The sequence below is a fragment of the Lampetra planeri genome, chromosome 61 (genome assembly GCF_965212315.1).
Source record: "Lampetra planeri chromosome 61, kcLamPlan1.2.h2, whole genome shotgun sequence".
NCBI classification, from domain to species: domain Eukaryota; kingdom Metazoa; phylum Chordata; class Hyperoartia; order Petromyzontiformes; family Petromyzontidae; genus Lampetra; species Lampetra planeri.
Genome location: NC_136167.1, coordinates 1,950,608 through 1,969,251, shown reverse-complemented (window position 1 = coordinate 1,969,251; position 18,644 = coordinate 1,950,608). Strand labels below are relative to the sequence as shown.

General features: G+C 49.0%; 2 protein-coding genes across 2 annotated transcripts; both read right to left on the bottom strand.

The window, feature by feature from the left end:
• Window positions 1–2,408: 2,408 nt before the first annotated feature.
• LOC144736586 (vitrin-like) lies at window positions 2,409–5,293 on the bottom strand. The gene is made up of 5 exons (XM_078619149.1): window positions 5,221–5,293; window positions 4,260–4,280; window positions 3,291–3,342; window positions 3,033–3,102; window positions 2,409–2,601 (listed from the first exon to the last, which is right to left on the bottom strand). Exons 1-5 carry the CDS (start codon window positions 5,243–5,245, stop codon window positions 2,416–2,418), a joined length of 354 nt encoding a protein of 117 aa, XP_078475275.1. The 5' UTR covers window positions 5,246–5,293; the 3' UTR covers window positions 2,409–2,415.
• A 1,454-nt stretch (window positions 5,294–6,747) lies between these two features.
• On the bottom strand, window positions 6,748–14,670 carry LOC144736547 (collagen alpha-3(VI) chain-like). Its single transcript, XM_078619097.1, has 7 exons — window positions 14,454–14,670; window positions 13,217–13,258; window positions 12,738–13,069; window positions 12,134–12,359; window positions 11,233–11,549; window positions 6,868–7,096; window positions 6,748–6,770 (listed from the first exon to the last, which is right to left on the bottom strand). The coding sequence occupies exons 1-7, from the start codon at window positions 14,668–14,670 to the stop codon at window positions 6,748–6,750; spliced, it is 1,386 nt and encodes a 461-aa protein (XP_078475223.1).
• Window positions 14,671–18,644: the final 3,974 nt, after the last annotated feature.

Genomic DNA, 18,644 nt, shown 5'->3' with positions numbered 1-18,644 from the left:
TGCATTTGGAACGGGAATGAAAAATGGCGTCCGCCCCACAGCGACGGCGTGGTGCCCGTTGCCAGGGGCAACCGCCCGTTGCCAGGGGCAACCGCCCTGGTCGGCGTCTCGCGCATGTGCAACGGCGTGCTTTGTCACATACCAGCCGTCAATAATAAATAAATAAAGAGAAATCGCACTAAATCGATAATCGGACCACTTTAAAGGCGACGGACGAAAAAACGGAAATGCCTATTCCCACCGCGGGGCTCGTCCTAAACCCCACGGACCGAGCGCCAAATCCCTCGCAAGCGAGCGTACACAGATGGACAGACAGACGGACAGACAGACGGACAGACAGACAGACAAAAAGTGACGTTTATAGGTAAGATGTTTTATTTTTAGTATTTTATTATTTCCCTTCTACGTGACTTTACCGAAAGAACCAAAAAGATGAATCCCTGCAGTCACGAAAGCTTTAAATCGAAACTTAGGGGACGGTTCTGTATGAGCTGTCCTAACGCCCAGGAGGTCCGATCCCCATGAGCTGAGCCTTAATGCCTCCGTGTTTTCCATGCTCCACGTGGGACAGCTCACCGCAGTGGTCTCGCTGTACTCTTAGGTGAAAAGTAAAATTTAAATTAATTAAATCACGACGTTTCGGAGGCAACACAAGCTTCCGTCTTCAGGTGGTACCGACACAGAAAAATTACTGTATCAATTTTTCTGTGTCGGTGCCACCTGAAGACGGAAGCTTGTGTTGCCTCCGAAACGTCGTGATTTAATTTGTTTTTATTTAACTTTTTACCTACGTGACTTTACCGAAAAAACCAAAGAGTATGGACCCTTGCAGTCACGAAAACTTCAAATCTAGAATTAAGGTATCGCTGTAGTTTATCATTCAAATCTCACTTTACGTTCACGTCAAATCCAGTTTTCTCCCGTTACATTTGAGTTTCAGTCACTGTCTGTCCTCGCTCGCTATTTCAACGTTTCTCTCATTCTCGTTTAGGGCCCTCCTGACAGTAATGTCACTACTCTCTGGTTCTTTCGGTAAAGTCACGTAGTTAGAAATAAACTAAAACAAATCACGACGTTTCGATCGCAACACAAGCGGTCGTCGTCAGCCCTTGTTGCCTGATGACCGATGCTTGTGTTGCGATCAAAACGTCGTGATTTGTTTTATTTCATGTTATTTCTACCCACTTTGACTTTACCGATAGAACGAAAAGAGTATGGATTCCTGCAGTCACGAAAGCTTCAAATCAAAGCAGTGTCACTAGTTTCTTGAACGACCCTACTTCCTAAACGTTTCCCATTGACTGATTCTCGGAGGCGACTTTAACCGCCCCAACGTTCTTACCCGCCCCAATTGGACATGTGTGAAAAAGAGCTTATATAGCTCATCGGATTTCTCCAGTATAAATCAATATTCTGATTCTGTTTCTGTAAATATGTTGAACGTCTGTCGCACCGTACGTAGCTGCAGGGTTCACATCCAGGCGGGTAGTAAAACTATCTTTTTCCGAGGCAGAAATGACGAAAGTGCAACCCAACGCCCGGAACAAACAAATAATTTCAAACTGTAGATCGCACGTGAAGAAAAATTAAACCGAACAAGTATTTCCTGGATTCTTTTATTTAAAAGGCGAGTCACATTTGGGGCCTTAGCAAACGACACCGGCGCGCATCCCGGTCACGCTGGTGACTCTCACACGCATGCGACTGTGGAGTCCTCATGCCGAGCAGGGGTCAAATATCCACTTGTGCCACGATTGTCTTGGTCAAGGCAATGCTGGGTCTGTACTAACGGCTGGAATTGCATCATTGCCTCATTGCTTTGTTACAGAACCTTCACATTTATCACGTTTTGGCTTGACCCCACGTTCGGCTCGGTTATGTGGTAACAGAAGAGGTCAGTGGGGAGAGGTCATGTCTGGGCCGTGCTGGCTGTGGCCACACCTGTTACAAAGCAATATTGGCACGACAATCCAAAAGTGTACAGATCTCTAGAGGTGGCACGGACGGTTGGGCCTAAAGCCTGGCCCATAGACGATCAGCGTGAGCAATGAGCAGTGAGCCACGGGGTCGCTTCTGAACATCGCCAGAACGGGTTTCACTTGCAGAGCAACTGACGACACGTAGCGGACGGCCGTAATCCGTGACACCGAATCACCGGGCCTGGTCGCATACGAGCACAGCAAGTACACGCGGAAAAACACTTTAACGCAAATGTAAGGTTTTCCCCTTTTAGATGTGACGTCCAAGTGATGACCGAGCGATTCGCGCAGAATCTGGGAATCCGTGGCTCGGTTGCCATTGCCGACGATAATCGTTTCGCGTGTGAGCCGGTTTGAAGGGTAGACCGAGACGTCTGGCCAAGCGAGAAGGAGGCGGGGGGGGGGCGGGGGGCGGGCGAGCGGCCGACCCCAAAGTCTAAGCGCAGGGGCAGCCCTTGAAGACGAAGGAGAGGGGCTCCCCAGGTGCGGCCTCCGACGAGATGCTGTTGATCACAGAGCCGTCGAAGGAGAGGACCCCCGGCATCTTCACCACCCTCACCACACCGCCCAACTCCGGGATGACCACGCCGGCGTGTGCGGCAGCAACGCACACCATCGAGTCCTGCCGAGGGGCCACCGATGTTCATTACAGCAGCAGGGGCGGTGGTGGCAGCGATAATAAGAAATATTTTTTCTCCAGTATGGCCCGCGTTCGCGTGGATTTTTCTCCGGGTCCTCTGGGTTTTTCCCTCCATATTTAGGATCAACGTGCGTTCAAAGTATTTGGCTACTGATATAAATGTCCACACGATGATAAGTCACTTCGTTGAGCTATAATTTGTGATATGCAGGTCGCTTCTGACAGCTATTAAGGCTCAATGGGCCTTACCTGATAAAATAAAATTCGTGAAGTTTTAGTTCAAACAACTCGCCATGCTTGAGAACCCGTTTCAATCGCATGCGGCTCATACCCATATTCTATCCCGGAATCTCAACGGTGCCGGCTTGGTGTTCCAACCCCTGAGTCATGCAAGCACCACTCTCCACCCTTACCAACGAGTAGATGTCGCTGCCCTTGACTTTGTAGCCCTTGACAGCTTGGCATCCCGGAAGACACAAAACCCTACAAACCACAATGACAAAGCAAGCGCGGCAATTAGCAACGTCACGGAGCCGTCCCATTAGGGGCCCTGAGCAAACGTTCGAATTAAACGACGTCTGTTTAGCCTGCACGCGAAGTGACGGCTTCGTCGGTGCATCAGTGCGCCCCCCCCCCGCCACCCGCATGTTGTAATTCCGGCGTTCTCTTACACTGCGGCGCTGTCCGTCAGTAATTCCTTGGCCGTGGTGGTGCAGGTGATGGCTGCAATACAACGCGCACACACACGTTCGGGTTTAATCATGCTACTAGCCTGTAACAAACTATTGGGGGCAAGTGCTTTAAGAGAGTAGCGGGCACCTATGAAGGCCGGCACGGCGCATGAGGGGGTTGGGTGGCCAGCACCACGCCCGGCAGTGGCGATCTTTACACAATTCGCACCGGGTACTTATTGGAGGCTGGGTCAACTTAGGGGAGGGCTCAGGCCGACTTCAGATAATTGTCACCGGTGCTGGTGGCTGCCGTGAGCTGGAATCGAACTCGGGTCGTCGGGTTCGTAGCGTGGCATAGCGCTACCCGCTACACTACCCCAATGACACTATCATATCACACACGGGATAGATTTTTCCCGATCCTGGCCCGCTGAATGAAATGGGTCCATCCTGTCTTAATTTATCACTTCTTCGAAACCTGGTACCTGCGTCCCTCTGATCCATGGGCTTCAGGTGCACTTACTACTCACTTACCACTTTTTTATTTTACCAGGTAAGGCCCACTGAGCTATATAGGTCTTTTTCAGAACCAACCTAGCCACAAATGATAGCGCTATGAGGTGGCATATCTTGTAGAAATGTATAGCACACAAAAACGCTAAACGTGTGCTGTTGATTCTAAATATGAAGGGAAAACCCGGAGGACCTGGACAAAAATCAATGCGACCATGGGGAGAGAAACATGAAAACTCCAAATATACAGGCGACAGGGTCGAAATTGAACCCACGACCTGCTGCATACCAAGCGAGAGAGTTAACATCCTGCCACCACACCGCCTAGACACTCCACAGCTATGCCCATGTGTTCAGAAAATCGTGCAGGGTGGCTATAATCCTCTGGGTCAATTTGCAATCTTTTTGGCAAGGATGTCGTAGGTGGGAAAGTGGAGATGGGAGGCACCAACTCACCTTTAGGTCCCTTGGATTCACCTGTGGGAGGGAAAGGATGGACAGGTGGTGGGGTCAGTAAAACACGTGACAACACAACAAGCATTGCCCAGGGTTACTGGCGTACATTATTTCTCCAATTGGTGCCCAGTTGCATTGGCAATGCCATTATTCCCGAAGAAACAATGACAATTATCATCGCATTATTTAAAGGACGCTTTAGACTTACAAATAACGACGCTGGCCGTCGATCAAAGGCAGTCACCGCTGCGGCGCTTTCAAATGCGCTTCCGTGGCCGTCTGGAACGCACTTCCCTTCCGATATTAAGAAGCCACTGGGAGCTATGCGCTTTTAAATCATATCGATTGACAAACTCATTTCTTTAGTACTGCTTTTGTGTTTGTTGTCCTTACCACACACCTCCGATTAGCACGGTTGGCTATGTGCGGTGTGAAAGAAGTTAAACATACATACATTCACAGAAGATCTAAACCAGCAGCAGCATCTGAAGCTCAGGACTGTGTGAGACTGAGATTCTATATGGGATGAATCTGCAAATTTCACCTTTGAACTAGAAAGAGCGAACCAGGCTGCGGGAATTTAAATATTAAGTGTGCCACGTCGGATAAAACGATTTAAACCATTAACTGTTAATCTTTTTTTTACCAGGTAAGCCCCCACTGAGCTATGTAGCTCTTTTTTCAGAAACGACCTGGTCACAAATGATAGCTCAACGAAGTGGCTTATCATCATCAGGTGGACATTTATAGCAGCCAAATACTCTAAACGTGCGACATTGATTCTAAATGTGGAGGAAAAACTCATGGTGAGAGACACACCGTCAGGGTCAGGATCGAACCCTCGACCTCCTGCATACCAGGTGAGGGACTTAACATCTCACCACCACCGCAGATGATGGTGAAATTTGAGTCTCTGTCTAAAAAAAAAGATAAACAGGAGCCTGACTGATGCTGCATTTACCTCCGATGAGCCGTGTTTTGTCCATTATCAGCTGGGTCGTGTCTATGACCACCTCCACATTCTCTGCGAAAGAAGGAGCCACCATGTGCACAGTTAGGTCTGTAAAAAAGTGATTTTAATTACTTTTCATAGAAAAAACAATGTTCTTCGTCTCTTTAACTGCGATTCTTAAATGTTATTGTTAGTGTTTAATGTAAGGTTAGTAACACTTAGTCTGTGCTGTTCTGCAGTTGCCTGGGTTAAACGTGGGCGAGGTTTTGCACAATCCTGAAAAGCTGGCTTAACAACTTAATAAACTAAACTGACATAGAGACTCATAGAGATGCATAGAGACTCATAGAGATGCATATAGACTCATAGAGATGCATAGAGACTCATAGATATACATATAGACTCATAGAGATACGTAGAGACGCATAGAGACTGGGTGAAAAGTGGGCTATGTTTTTCCCACAAATCAGCAATGTGCCACTTAAAACCCACAGTAGGGCTGATGAATATGGTATGGAGGGGTCGTGGGGCGTGCGCGTGACTGGCTCTACAATTTGTGCGTATACATCACACGGGATGGGTGACGGGAAGTGCCACTTACCAGTCTTGACGACTGCGGAAACAAAGAGAGCACAAAAAAAAACGTTCATTAGAAAGCCATTGACTGACTGCCTTGCGTAATCAGGGCCCTCCATAGGGGGGCCCCGGGCAACTCTCACCATGTGGGTCCCACCCCCTCCTCCGCCGACGCCTTCAAACTTAACCGGGGAGTATCGCGTCTAAATGTGTCGTCGTTCACCCACCACCACCACCCAGGCGCAGCCAACTAGCAAGGTTCGTCACGTGTAAACATAACGTGGTGCTGATTAGTTACTCCGATGTCGGAGGAACGTCAGGAGCTCCCTCTTTTATCTGCGAGCCAAGTGTGCAACGTGATTTATTTCTTTTACAACGAATAATGGATCTGGTGTACCGATGCACTCGCTGTAATAACAAAGCAAAGGTGCGTCCCTGCAATGTCTCTCTGACGCTACTGCTGGCGGAAAGGCCTCAATAAGAGGGCCTACTCTTCCATGCTGGCCAGATATCGTGGAAAAGGTAGGAGGAAGTACCCAAACTTTGCCCAAACATGCACGACTTGTGCCGATCAATTAGCTTTGGTCTTTTCCATTGCCACACCGGGGAGACTGAATTGGTGACTTGTGGATTGTACGTCCAGCGTGCTAACCAATCACACCAGCGTGACATTGACACACATTACACCTCGTGCATAATTCGTGACCAGATATTGCCCAACGTCCCGAGTGAAACTCCGGTATGAAGGGTACTGGCTGAAAACCTTATCATTCATATGTTCTATGCGACCAGTCCAATTATTATTGTGTGCGCACTCCCCGGTAAATGTCAATAAACATCACCGCCATACTCACCACACTACTCGGATGGCAGCAAGGTCGAGAGCGAAAAATTTAACTGTGTATTTCTATAAGCCGGTCACCTAATATTTTCCTTAATAACATGGCGAAAGGCTGCTGCTCAAGCCAAGTCACTGACATAACCTGTGGGTCACCACAATTATCAAAGGGCCACCAGTTAAAACTCCCCCAGGCTGCCCTCCTGCAAAAAACTAGGTCTACGTGAAAAGAGATTACTCACTTGCAGGCAGGTAGAGGGCCTTGTTGACCATCTGGCCTTGCAGCCGGAAGAGTAGAGAGTAGTCTGAGAGCTGGTAGTAGTATCCTCCACGGGAGACGAGCGTCTGGAGCTGCTTAACGTCGCTGGACTTTACGCCCACCGCAAACAGGCTCACCACGTGCTTCTGCAGCAGCTCCGCGATGGGGGCAACGGAGTCGCTGGAAGGCCCGCTCGTTATCAGCACCACGCTCTGATGGAATAAACGATCACCCAGGGTTACAAAGTTATTCCTGGGGACGATGAATGCGTCTTGGCATGTGCTAACGGTAGAAAAGTATTATGGTCGCCTTTTATCGCCGGCACATGTGAGCAGAGAGAGCATGGGGTCCCTTATGGGACCGGTTGTTTTCGACAGGCTATTTGTCATGCCGAGCCAGAACCGAACCCTAATACGCTGGCCAAATAAGATATGTGAATCTGGCTCAGGGCTAAGATGGGCCAGGTGTGGGGCTAATGGCACGTTCCTTGCGTGCGACATCAGTAGCAAGGTTCGGCTTCTGCACCAAAAAATTACCTGGGGCCTCCTGAGCCACAGCTGGTTGACTTGGCATGGCTCCAGTAGGGGTCAGTTGTACAGTGGAAAATGAACATTAAAGGCCGAGTCGGTCAGGTTCCCAGACTTCTTAGTCACAACCTCACTTTCTTAAAGCCTCACCTCTTTTCTAATGCCCATACTCGTGCCTCACATCGCCCCTCCACTCCTTCTTGTCTCTCCTCTACCCTTTCGTGACCACCAAATACTCTCTATCATGGTCACTCATTCCTCAATCCTTGCATGCCCCTGTCATCTTTATCATTATATTTTGTCACCGTTGTTTAAACTGTGTCAAGCACCTTGAGTGAATGTGCTATGTATATGTAAAATTAGATCAGGATTAGGTAGGCATATATCGATTGATTTATGTCACCATTAAAGTAGACTAGATGGCTTGTGGCTACCTCTTGCCTGTATTTATTAAATTCAACAGGGAAATTCAACCGCTGTAGACCCCGGCCCTTACTGTTTATGCCCCGCCTCCTTATTCCTCAGGCTCCACCCCTTCCTGATAAGGCCCCATTGGGTCTTTCCTCTTATGGATCTGCCCCCTTCTTCTTTAGGTTCATGGAGTAATCTTTTTCTTTTTTACATTATAATACAAAAGTCTCCGCGCGCTCGCGCTTGTGGGAGATTTGGCTTTCGGACGGTGGGCTTCGCGTAGAAATTTTTTTTGACAGGCAGCACGCCCTAAGCCCAGCAGTGGGAATAGGTGTTTCCGTTTTCCCATCCGTAAACTTTAAAGTAGTTTAATTAACACATTTGTGCCGTTTCTATTATTCATTATTTACTTATTGCGCGACATCGACCGTACCAAATCACAACAATTGCGTGGGGGGGGCGGACCCTACCAAGTCATGCGCGTTGCCTCCAGCTCACGGGAGACATTTTATTTTGCGCGTTTAACATGGAATAAATATCCACATCACGCTGCCGATTTCTCTTCACAGTGTGATGTCGTCTTATCCCCCCCCACCACAATGCGTGCAGTTACTGCTATAAAGCCCTTACATATTAATTTAATATTATGACAACGCTTACATGGTATTATTCTGCCTCGGGCGGGGGGATGGTAGGGGGGCGAGGGTTGCGGCTCAGCTCGCAGCCTTGCAACGTCTCATCTCCGGCTTGCCAATCTAGGCGAGGCCGCGGGCTCTGCACGGGACGACGCGTCACCACGCCAATGTAAAGTACAATTTTCTTGCATCTTTCGCTAAGAACTGAGGTTTATTGTTTACTATTATTAAACAAATAAGTTTACAAATATTACAATGATAATGTTTGTGTGTAGAAACTACATGTGTGTCCCTAAAGTTGATGTCTGTGTGTGTGAGTCCATATGTCTTTGTGTGCGTGTAAGTCGATGGGTTTCTATGTGTGTGGCTCCATGTCTGGGTGTGACTCCATGTGTGTGTGTCTGTCTTTTTCAAACGGACAACGCCCCATGTGTGTGTACGTACAAGTGTTTGTGTGTGTGTCAGTCCATTTGTGTGCATATCTGTCGCTGTGTGTGTGTTAGTCCACATGTGTGTGTAAGTCCATACGTGTGTGTTCCACTCGATGTGTGTGTGTCTAAGTGAATGCGTGTGTGTGTGAGTCGATGTGTTTGCATGGCTCCATCTGAGTGTGTAAGTCAATGTGCGTTTGTGTGTCTATGTGTGTCAGTCGATGTGTGTTAATCCATGTGTGTGTATCTAAAGTAGATGTCTGTGTGTCACAGTACATATGTCTAATTGTTCTGGAGGGCTATGTGTGTGTCAGTCTATGTTTGTTTGTGTAAGTCAATGTGTGTGTGTCTTAGTCGATGTGTGTGTGTGAGTCGTTGTATGTGTACGTCGATATGTCTGTGTAACTCCATGTGTGTGTATCTCAAGTGGATGTCTGTGTGTGTGAGTCCATGTGTGTGTCAGTCCATATGTGTGTGTGTGTAAGTCGATGTGTTTGTGTGTGTGAGTCCATATGTGTGTGTGTGTCTGAGTCCATGTGCGTGTGTGTTAGTTGCTGTGTGTGCATGCCTCCATGTTAGTCAGTGTAAGTCCATTTTTTTGCGTGTCTGTAGGCCCATGTGTACGTCTTAGTCCATGTGTGTGCTTTATTGACCTGCTCAATGCCTATGATACCATCAGTAGGTTTGGCCTCTGGGTTGTTCTTCGTGCTTTCCGAGTCCCTCACCCACTGCTCACTATCCTTAAGGACCTTCATGATGGTGAGCGGCCCCGCGTCAAACTACGTGCCCGTGAGCCAGAGCCATTCCCTGTACACTTTGGGCTGTGACAGGGATGTCCTCTGGCTCCCACATTATTTTACATATATTTGGACCACGTAGTTCGTGAAGCCTCCAATGGCTGTACCGCTAGAATTTCCATCTGGTACAGATATAATGGGAGGCTGATCGATGCCCGGGTGCTGTCAAGGGATGGCTCCCTATTGCTCAACCACGTTACGTATGCCGATGATCTACTAATTGCTGCTCACTCGGAGGAGTTCCAGGTGCTGCTGCTGAACCCTGGAGCTTGCCACCAAGAGGTGGGGTCTTACCATCAGCCCCACCAAAACTAAGCACCTGCCTGGGTATTTTCTACCATCGGACACTCCACCCCCACAACTTCCAGTTGGTGATGGGGCAGTTGTGGAGACAGTGGAGAGTTTCCCATACCTTGCCAGTGTGCTAATGACCGGCTCCGGTTTAGCAGCAGAGGTCTCACTCCGAAACAGTCGAGCCACATTATCTTCTCATTGGTTGCGTAACACTGTGTGGAAGCTACCTGGTCTATCACTCCGCATGAAGCTTCAGGTCTTCTCGGCCACGGTCATTCCCTCCCTTTTCTACGCTTGCGCCCCCCTAATGGAACATCTTCGCCGGTTAGAAACATTTAGGATGGCCTGCCTACGATCCATCCTGGATTTTACCAGGCTGCATTGTGTGGTGAGGAGCTCACAAATCCTTGAAAGATGTGGACAAAGTCCCATCGGTGAGCTCCTCCGCCAGGTAAGGCTGCGTTGCCTGAACCATGTAGCCCGCATGGCCAGACACCGCATGCCTAAACATTTTTTGTTCGGCCGGATCGAGGGGGCTAAACGGCCCGGCACGGGCTAGACAAGACATGGAGTGATGTGGTACAGGAGGACGTGGAGCTGAGTCGACTTGCAGATGACTGGAACCAGCCGTGTCAAGATCGGCCTCTGTGGAGGAGCCTCCTGAAGGACGCTACTGGGCAGTTGGAGGCATTCGCCCTCCAACAACAACGGAGAGCGTAGGAGCGACGCTCACAACAACGAGCAGAGCGCCGGGTGCCTAAAGCACAGCAAGTTGCCACAGTAGGGGGCACAGGTGGTGCATCAGCCAGTCGTCTCAGTCAGTCGACCTGCGCCATCTGGGTCTGCCCCGTGACTTCCTGCCAGCGGGCATTCAACACTTTACGTGGCCTCAAGGTGCACATAGCCTGGTACAAGCGTTGTGGTGATGTCACCGCCACTTACTGGCGAATGGCGGTTGTTGTTCAGTCTATGTATGTATGTGTGAGTCCATATGTGTGTGTAACTCTACCAGTGTGTGTCAGTCTATTTGTGTGTGTAACTACATGTGTGTCTGCCTTTTTCGCCCGGGCAACGCCGGGTACTAACCGCTAGTACAACTATAAAAACGGGGCAGAAACCACTCCCCCCCCTCCCACCCCGAGCATAAAAATTAGAAGCGTTATCCAGAATCACGACGAAGTGGTAATTCATCAGAAGTCTAGAATGTTGAGTCACCACAAGCAACTGCATCACAGTACATGAGCGCCACTCACCTTGGTGGCATCTTCAGGCTCCTTGGCCAGCAGGTCGGTGATGGTGTAGGTGAGGGCCTTGCCAGTGTTTGTGGCGCCGCCCGTGGGCACGAGTACACTGCCCAGCTTGGCCTCCAGGTCCTTGGGCGAGTTGATCTCTGCCAGACCCACCAGCTTTTGGCAGTTTGCTCCATAGCTCACCACGGACAGCCGCACGCTGTCGGGTGCCAGGTTCAGGCGATGGGCCATGCCCACGATGAATGTCTTCACCACCTTGAGTTCATCGGCCGTGATGGTGCTCGATGTGTCCACCACAAACGTCACACTTGCTTTCCTCTCTGCAGACAAACATACAGATTTAAGGATTTGTCTTTATTCAATTCTGCAACATGCAATTCTGTAGCCATTTCTACCATGTTGGTGCAAGAGATACACTTCTATTCATCCCTCTGCTGCCCGTAGAGCTTCCACCTCCTTCAACCCAGCCCACCCAGCTCTTTGTGATAAGTCACTCAGCTTGTCCTCTACCTGTCCGTCCGTGCCCTTTGCCAACTCAGCATTTGTGCTTGCCAGTCCACGTTGTTTTATGCTCTCACATCGCTGTAGTTATCTTGTTACTATTGCTGGTAAAGGCGTATGCTCACATATTTGACCCGTGATGTTTTAATCGATCGGATTTGCATGTGCGGTATGCTGTATACGATGCACAAAAATAATGGAAAATATGGCATCTCAAAACGCCTTTTTGCAACAACTTGGTTCTTCCATAAGGGTACACTTTCCACACAACATATACATATAATGGCTCAACAATAACAATATGTGTAGGACAAACGACAGTTAGTATTTCTAATAAGCTTCCTTCAACAAGGCTTTTAGGGTGCAGCTGTGAGGTCCAGGCCAGTAGGCTAGTCCAACGTACTCGGCAGGTAGAGGCTGTTCCCCGTAAGGGAGCTGCTCTTGGTGACCAGGTCCTGGAAGCTGGACCAGGTGAACACCTGTGAGCTGGAGGTGGCGATGCTGGACAACACGCTGGAGTCCTGGTAGCCGGCTCCGAACGCCGACACGAGCACGCCCATACCACGCAGCAGGGTTGCTCCCGCGGTCACATCGTCGGCGGGCTTGCCACCCAGTATTGTGTAAACGATCTGAGAGTATAAGAGGACAGTGCCGGGAGATCGAACTGCATTCCTATCTCAGCTGGGATGCAGGCAACCCAGTAGTAAACCAGACAGAGCTGATCAGAACCCAGAATTATCGAAAGGTCAAAATTATCGAAAGGATACAGAGATTGGCCATTTTTAGGCCCAAGTTTATCTTCGTGTAAAATACATTCACATGAAAGAGCAATGTATGTATGTGTAACTTCACTCACACCGTAAGTAGCCAACCGCGGTAATCCGAGGTGCGAACAGTAGTTGCCTGTAGGTCATGATTCTCATGGCTGCAGATGTGATTCGAGTAGTGTATTTCATCAGGTAGAGCTGCATAGCTTTGTCCCCTCTACACAGGAAGAACGACCGTACCGTGGTAGAGCCCAGTTGACTGCGCGAGCCCTTGTCAGGCTTGAGGACGCTGTTGGCCACCAGCTGCAGAGCCGCTCCCAGATTGCGCGGTCCCCCAGCCGGCGCCAGCTTTCCCACCGCAGCCAGGAGCTCGGCCTTTCCAGGGAACGAGTTGAATGAGATATCCGCTCTGGGTGTGCCCCCTACGGTGACCAGTGCGACGCGAGTCGCATCCGGCGCCACGTCCAGCCCCGCGATTATTTGGGAGACGATCGTCCGCACTAGTGCGAAGTTGGCGTCCGACACCTCGGATGAGCCGTCCACGATGAACACGACGTCCGCATCGCGGTTTCCTGTTCGACGGCCACACACAGACACAGAGACCATCACAGCCAGGCCTAGCCAACGACATTCTACAACACCAGCAGAGTAACACGACAATGGGCAGGGACAACTTAAAACTTCTTCACCGACGGCACGCACGGGAGGGAGCATCTCACCTGGCACCAACTTGTACTGGAACCCGGTTGTCACCACCGTAGCTGTGAATTGGAATAGAGGGTTACACGATTTGATGGCATGAACATGGAGCATGCACAACACAACGTGACAAAGCTTCAATGTTCGGAGTTTACGGTGTTTGACGAACAGTAAAGATAATGAAACAGCACTTACTTGTGACAGCCTGTTGAACTGAAACACACGCAAACCACTCCATTAGATTCCAGAGTAAATGTGCATTTTTGTAAAATAATACAAAAGAGAAACCGGGTTTTTGTAATATCTCCTTCGCCAGATTGAGGAACATTCTATGACGTATACTTAGAAATAAAAATGCCTAGCTCATTTATGGTTTCAATATTTATGTGTGTTGAACTTCTTTCACACCGTACGAAGCTAACCTTGCTAATCCGAGCTGTGTCAGACGGATAACAACAAACTTAACAACAAAAAAGCAGTTCTAAAGAAATTCGTTTTCAATCTAGATTTGAAAGTGCATAGCTCCAGTGACAGAAGTGCACCTGAAAGCACATGATGTAGTGTCCGTCTTTGTTTTTTTGTTAGCCAAAGGCCACTGGCAGGATAATCGGACTTCTCATGATGATGTATGCTCCTCGACGAGATCAACAAGGTCTTGTGGTTAATTTTTGGCAAGCACTTTGTGTGAATCAGTGCGACCTTATCACGTTTTTGTTCACCAATGGATAGAATCAACATAATCAAACATAACTGGATGAACCGTGCTATTGACAAACTTACATGATGTAAGTGTTAACTGGGATTTCTTGGAATTACATAAGATATGTAGATCGTTTCCCCCAATAAGAGATTGCTTACAATTTGGTGGCAACTGATAGTGAAGTTTCAGCATCTCTACATTTCTACGTGATATGTGAGTATGTTTGCCACCGGAGGTCCACAAAAATTGACATATCATAGAAAGAAGAATACCTCACATCACTGGCAGAGGGGAGAGCTACATGTACTAGCATTGCCTTGAGTGGTGTACCTTTACACAACTGACAACAAATTGGGACGTCTCGTGTCCCTGGGAAGACTTACAGATTTTCCAGAAAATCTCCCTGAAAAAGAGTAAACCAGGACAGGTGGAGACTCTCTCTATATATCTGTGAATGTGTGCGATGAGTGAAGAACAGTTACTATCATGAGCAGAGAAGTGAATCCTATTGGTGGTAGATCATTGGATAGTGGGGTAGATACGCAGGGCACACTCACTGGCAGGCAAGTAGAGGGCTTTGATGATGATCTGGCTCTGGATCATTGAGAGCAATGAGTAGTCTGAGAGCTGGTAGTAGTATCCTCCGCGGGAGACGAGCGTCTGGAGCTGCTTGAGGTCGCTGGACTTCACGCCCACTGCAAACAGGCTCACCACATTCTTCTGCAGCAGCTCCGGGATGGGGGCCACGGAGTCACTCGAAGGTCCGCTCGTCATCAGCACCACGCTCTAATGGAATTAAACGAGCCTCCGTTACCTGCACTCTTCCTGCGACGACGACTAAGTTCTGCCACGTACAGTGCCGAATGTTAAATACCGTAGAAATAGGGGATGAGTTTGTCAGGAGCTTACCTGATACATGAACCTCACAATGTCAAGCGTTACTCACCTTGCTAACATCTGCAGGCTCCTTGGCCAGCAGGTCGGTGATGGTGTAGGTGAGGGCCTTGCCAGTGTTTGTGGCGCCGCTCGTGGGCACGAGGACACTGCCCAGCTTGGTCTCCAGGTCCTTGGGCGAGTTGATCTCTGCCGGACCCACCAGCTTTTGGTAGTTGGCTCCGTAGCTCACGACGGACAGCCGCACGCTGTCGGGTGCCAGGTTCAGATGATGGGCAATGCCCACGATGAATGTCTTCACCACCTTGAGCTCATCGGCCGTGATGGTCGATGTGTCCACCACAAACACCACGCTCGCCTTTTCCTCTGCACGCACACACATTTTCTCATTTGTAATTTACAGTTTGTGGCAGCATGATCGGCAGACTTCTCACACAGACTCATGCATTAATATAATAAATGATGCCCGTAGGTTGGAGTTAGGTTTTGGTGTTTTCTTATTTACAGACATACAGAACCCAAAACATAATTAACTCTTTGTAGATACTTACCTGTGGTACAATAGAAATGAGCACCCCCCTACCACAATGATTTATTTTTGTAGCAAAAGTATCATTTGGACCTGTCTATGTAGCAGGCACGTATGTATGTTGAACTTATTTCCCACTGTACGTAGCCAACCGTGCTAATCCGAGGTGCAGGCACAGATCATCGACAGCTCGCTCCGACATCCACAGCTTTCTGCTCCTGTCCCTCATTCGGTCACCTATCCCATTCCATCCCCTTCACCTCATCCCCATCACCTTAATCCCAGCCACCAATCATACACATCGTCACATCTTGGACCACATCTCCTCATCTCCCACCACCAATCACAGATCGATTCTGGCCAATAGGTTGCTGGTGGGGCTGTTGTGAGTACCGTACAGGTAACCTAGTAACCACACCAGGTAGAGAAGTTCCAGGATATGTGGGACTACCTCGCCACACGCGACCTTCTGTCTGATTACGGCTGTGGTGAACCCATTTATACTGCTTGCTGGGGAGTAGCAGTGGGGATCTAAGAGAACTGTGGGCCTGTTGTTTCAACTGCCACGCCAGGAGATCGAACTGGCAACCTACTCTGGATAGCAATTTCTGTTTGCCTAGCCATTTTAGCCGCGGTGGCGAGATGTTAATGACCTCGCTTGGTATGCAAGAAGGAGGTCATGGAATCGGTCCCGACACTGACGTCTGCTATATATTTGGAGTTTGCATGTCTCTCGCTATCCCCGTGGTCGTGTGGATATTTCTCCGGGTGGTCCGGGGGGTTTCCCTACAAATTTAGAATCGACGTGCATTTTACGTATTTGGCTGTTAGAAATTATGCGCGTGATGATAAGCCACTTCGTTGAGCTATAATCTGTGGCCAGGTTGCTTCTAAAAAAGAACTACATAGCTCAGTGGGTACCTACCTGGTAAAATAAAAAGAAAATATTTTTCAGTTTCATGACATAATTGTGGCAGCACCCCCTGATCTGCTGCACACATTGACCCGCGTGTTCCGAAAGATGAAAACGACGTTCGGAAATCGCACCTTTGCCGTTGCCGGCACGCGGGCAACTGCCGTCATTCAGAAGCTCGCTCAAGACTACGCACCACTGTGAATAGCCACAAGTGTCACCGCATCAATTTTCTCACTGCAGTGGACTCATGATGAACGTTCAATGTTTTTTGTTTGTTCAGCACCTTTCTAACGACTGGCCATGTTACGGCGCTATAGAGCTTGACGCTTTCGTTTATGCAGACAAAAGTGACAACGTGGAACTCACTTGTCTTGTAGACGAACTGGCCCAGGTTGAAGTTGAGGATGGATTGGAATGAGGACCAGGTCTTGACAAGGCGCGAGGAGGTGGCGATGCTGTTCAGCACCTTTGTGTCCTGGTACCCGCCCGACAGCACTACGTGACGCACCCCCAGCCCGTTCAGTGTCACCACCGACCCCGAAACATCGTCGGCTGGTTTGCCGCCAAGGATCGTCACCAGCATCTGCAGTACATCAACAGCGGGTCAACTTCAGCACCGCGTAATTACCATAACTGCATCGGTTTGAGAGTTCCAGTTTGTACAATGATCTGAGGATAAGAGACCCTGGTCCTCATTCCAGTCCATTCCTCAACTTCAACCTGGGCCAGTTCGTCTACAAGACAAGATTGTTCCTATTGGCTACCCAATCTGCGGTACTCTTTTTGCGCAAGTTCCAATCAACCACGAGTAGACCGTACAGATCCTTGAATAGCTATAATTATCTAGAAAGAGAGGAAGATTAACTTTTTTGGCCCCAGAAAATACTCCTTCAAACTCTTTTGCCTCGAAGATCAGTAGACACTGTTTCCAGTTAGAGCATCACCCTCAGCAATGCAGATGTAATTCAGCTAATTTATGTACATATATGATGAACTTTTTCACACTGTACGGAGCCAAATGTGCTAATTGGAGATGCGGGGGAAGGACAACAAACTAAAGACAAAAAGCAGTTAAATGGAGAGCTGTACACTTTTTCCAGTACAAAGGAAGACCGATCATACCGTGGGAGCTCCAAGCTGAATGCGGGAGCCCTTCTCAGGCTTGAGGATGCTGTTGACCACCAGCTGCAGAGCTGCGCCCACATTGAGCGGCCCTCCGACCGGCGCCAACTTTTCTACGGCCGTCAGCAGCTCGGCCTTTCCGGAGAACGAGTTGAGGAAGATGTCCACTTTGGGAGTGCCCCCAATGGTCACGAGCGCAACACGCGTGTTGTCCGGCCCCACTTGCATCCCCGCAATTATCTGGGAGACGATCGTCTGCACGGTCCCGAAGTCGGCCGCCGAGATGCCGGAAGATCCGTCCACCATGAACACCACGTCACCGTAGCGATTGTCTGTAAAGTGGCGAGAATAACGATCGCGGCATGTCCGGTGGTACTCATGCACGTTGGCTAACTGATGCACTCTACAAACATCAGAAACAGGCAAGTGAAATTATTTGCTCAAAATCCTCATCCTGATGAGGCCTATCAGAAAAAAGATACAGCCCTGCAATTGCTTGCTCACACCAGTGCTGATGGAAGACCATTGACTAGAGGAAGCTCTCGGGAGTCCCGACATCTTGACCGAAACGTAGGCAACTTGCCGATCGGCTGTAGTGTACCAATTTATACTGATGGGAAGACGAATGTCGGTGGAGAATTTAACAAATAAAAAATCTTGCCCCATCGTTTCAACTGACGCCGATAACAAAATAAATAACAATGGCAGTGCACCTCGGGCATCATCATTGCTTACCGCAAATGAACCACAATACCTTGCCGATCTTGTCAAGGAGCATAAACCATCACATGAAACTCTGGTCATCCTCGCAGTGGCTTTTGGCTAAGCCATCGAACAAAAATGGTCAACGTATCGCACATTTTCCGATGCACTTCTGCGGCAACCTCTGATTAGTACGGTCGGCTATGTACAGTGTGAAAGAAGTTCAACATACATACATCAAACCGACGCTTTTGTGCACATTTATCCAAACATCCTCACTCACCGATGTTATATGGTGACGGAACAGTCACCGGAACGACCGTGGTGACGGGAGCAGGCTTCGTTGTGGGTTTTGGAGTGGTCGGTGCTAGCGTAGTAGTCGTTGGTGCTTTTGTGGTTGTGGGTTTTGGTGTGGTCGGTGCTATCGTAGTAGTCGTTGGTGCTTTTGTGGTTGTGGGTTTTGGAGTGGTCGGTGCTAGCGTAGTAGTCGTTGGTGCTTTTGTGGTTGTGGTAGTGGTTGTGGTAGTGGTTGTGGTAGTGGTCGTGGGAGCCTGCGTGGTCTTGGGTATCGGGACGACAGGCACT

Excerpts from the sequence above, each read along its gene's own strand:
- LOC144736547 (XM_078619097.1), bottom strand. The coding sequence starts at position 14,670 with ATGACGAGCGGACCTTCGAGTGACTCCGTGGCCCCCATCCCGGAGCTG. Across the intron at positions 12,360-12,737 it reads GTCAACTGGGCTCTACCACG|ATCGTTTACACAATACTGGG; the intron begins GTACGGTCGTTC and ends TTATACTCTCAG. Across the intron at positions 6,771-6,867 it reads GGCCCTCTACCTGCCTGCAA|GTTATGTCAGTGACTTGGCT; the intron begins GTGAGTAATCTC and ends GGTGACCCACAG.
- LOC144736586 (XM_078619149.1), bottom strand. The coding sequence starts at position 5,245 with ATGGACAAAACACGGCTCATCGGAG. Across the intron at positions 4,281-5,220 it reads CAAAACACGGCTCATCGGAG|GTGAATCCAAGGGACCTAAA; the intron begins GTAAATGCAGCA and ends TCCCTCCCACAG. Across the intron at positions 3,103-3,290 it reads CTGACGGACAGCGCCGCAGT|GGTTTTGTGTCTTCCGGGAT; the intron begins GTAAGAGAACGC and ends TGTGGTTTGTAG.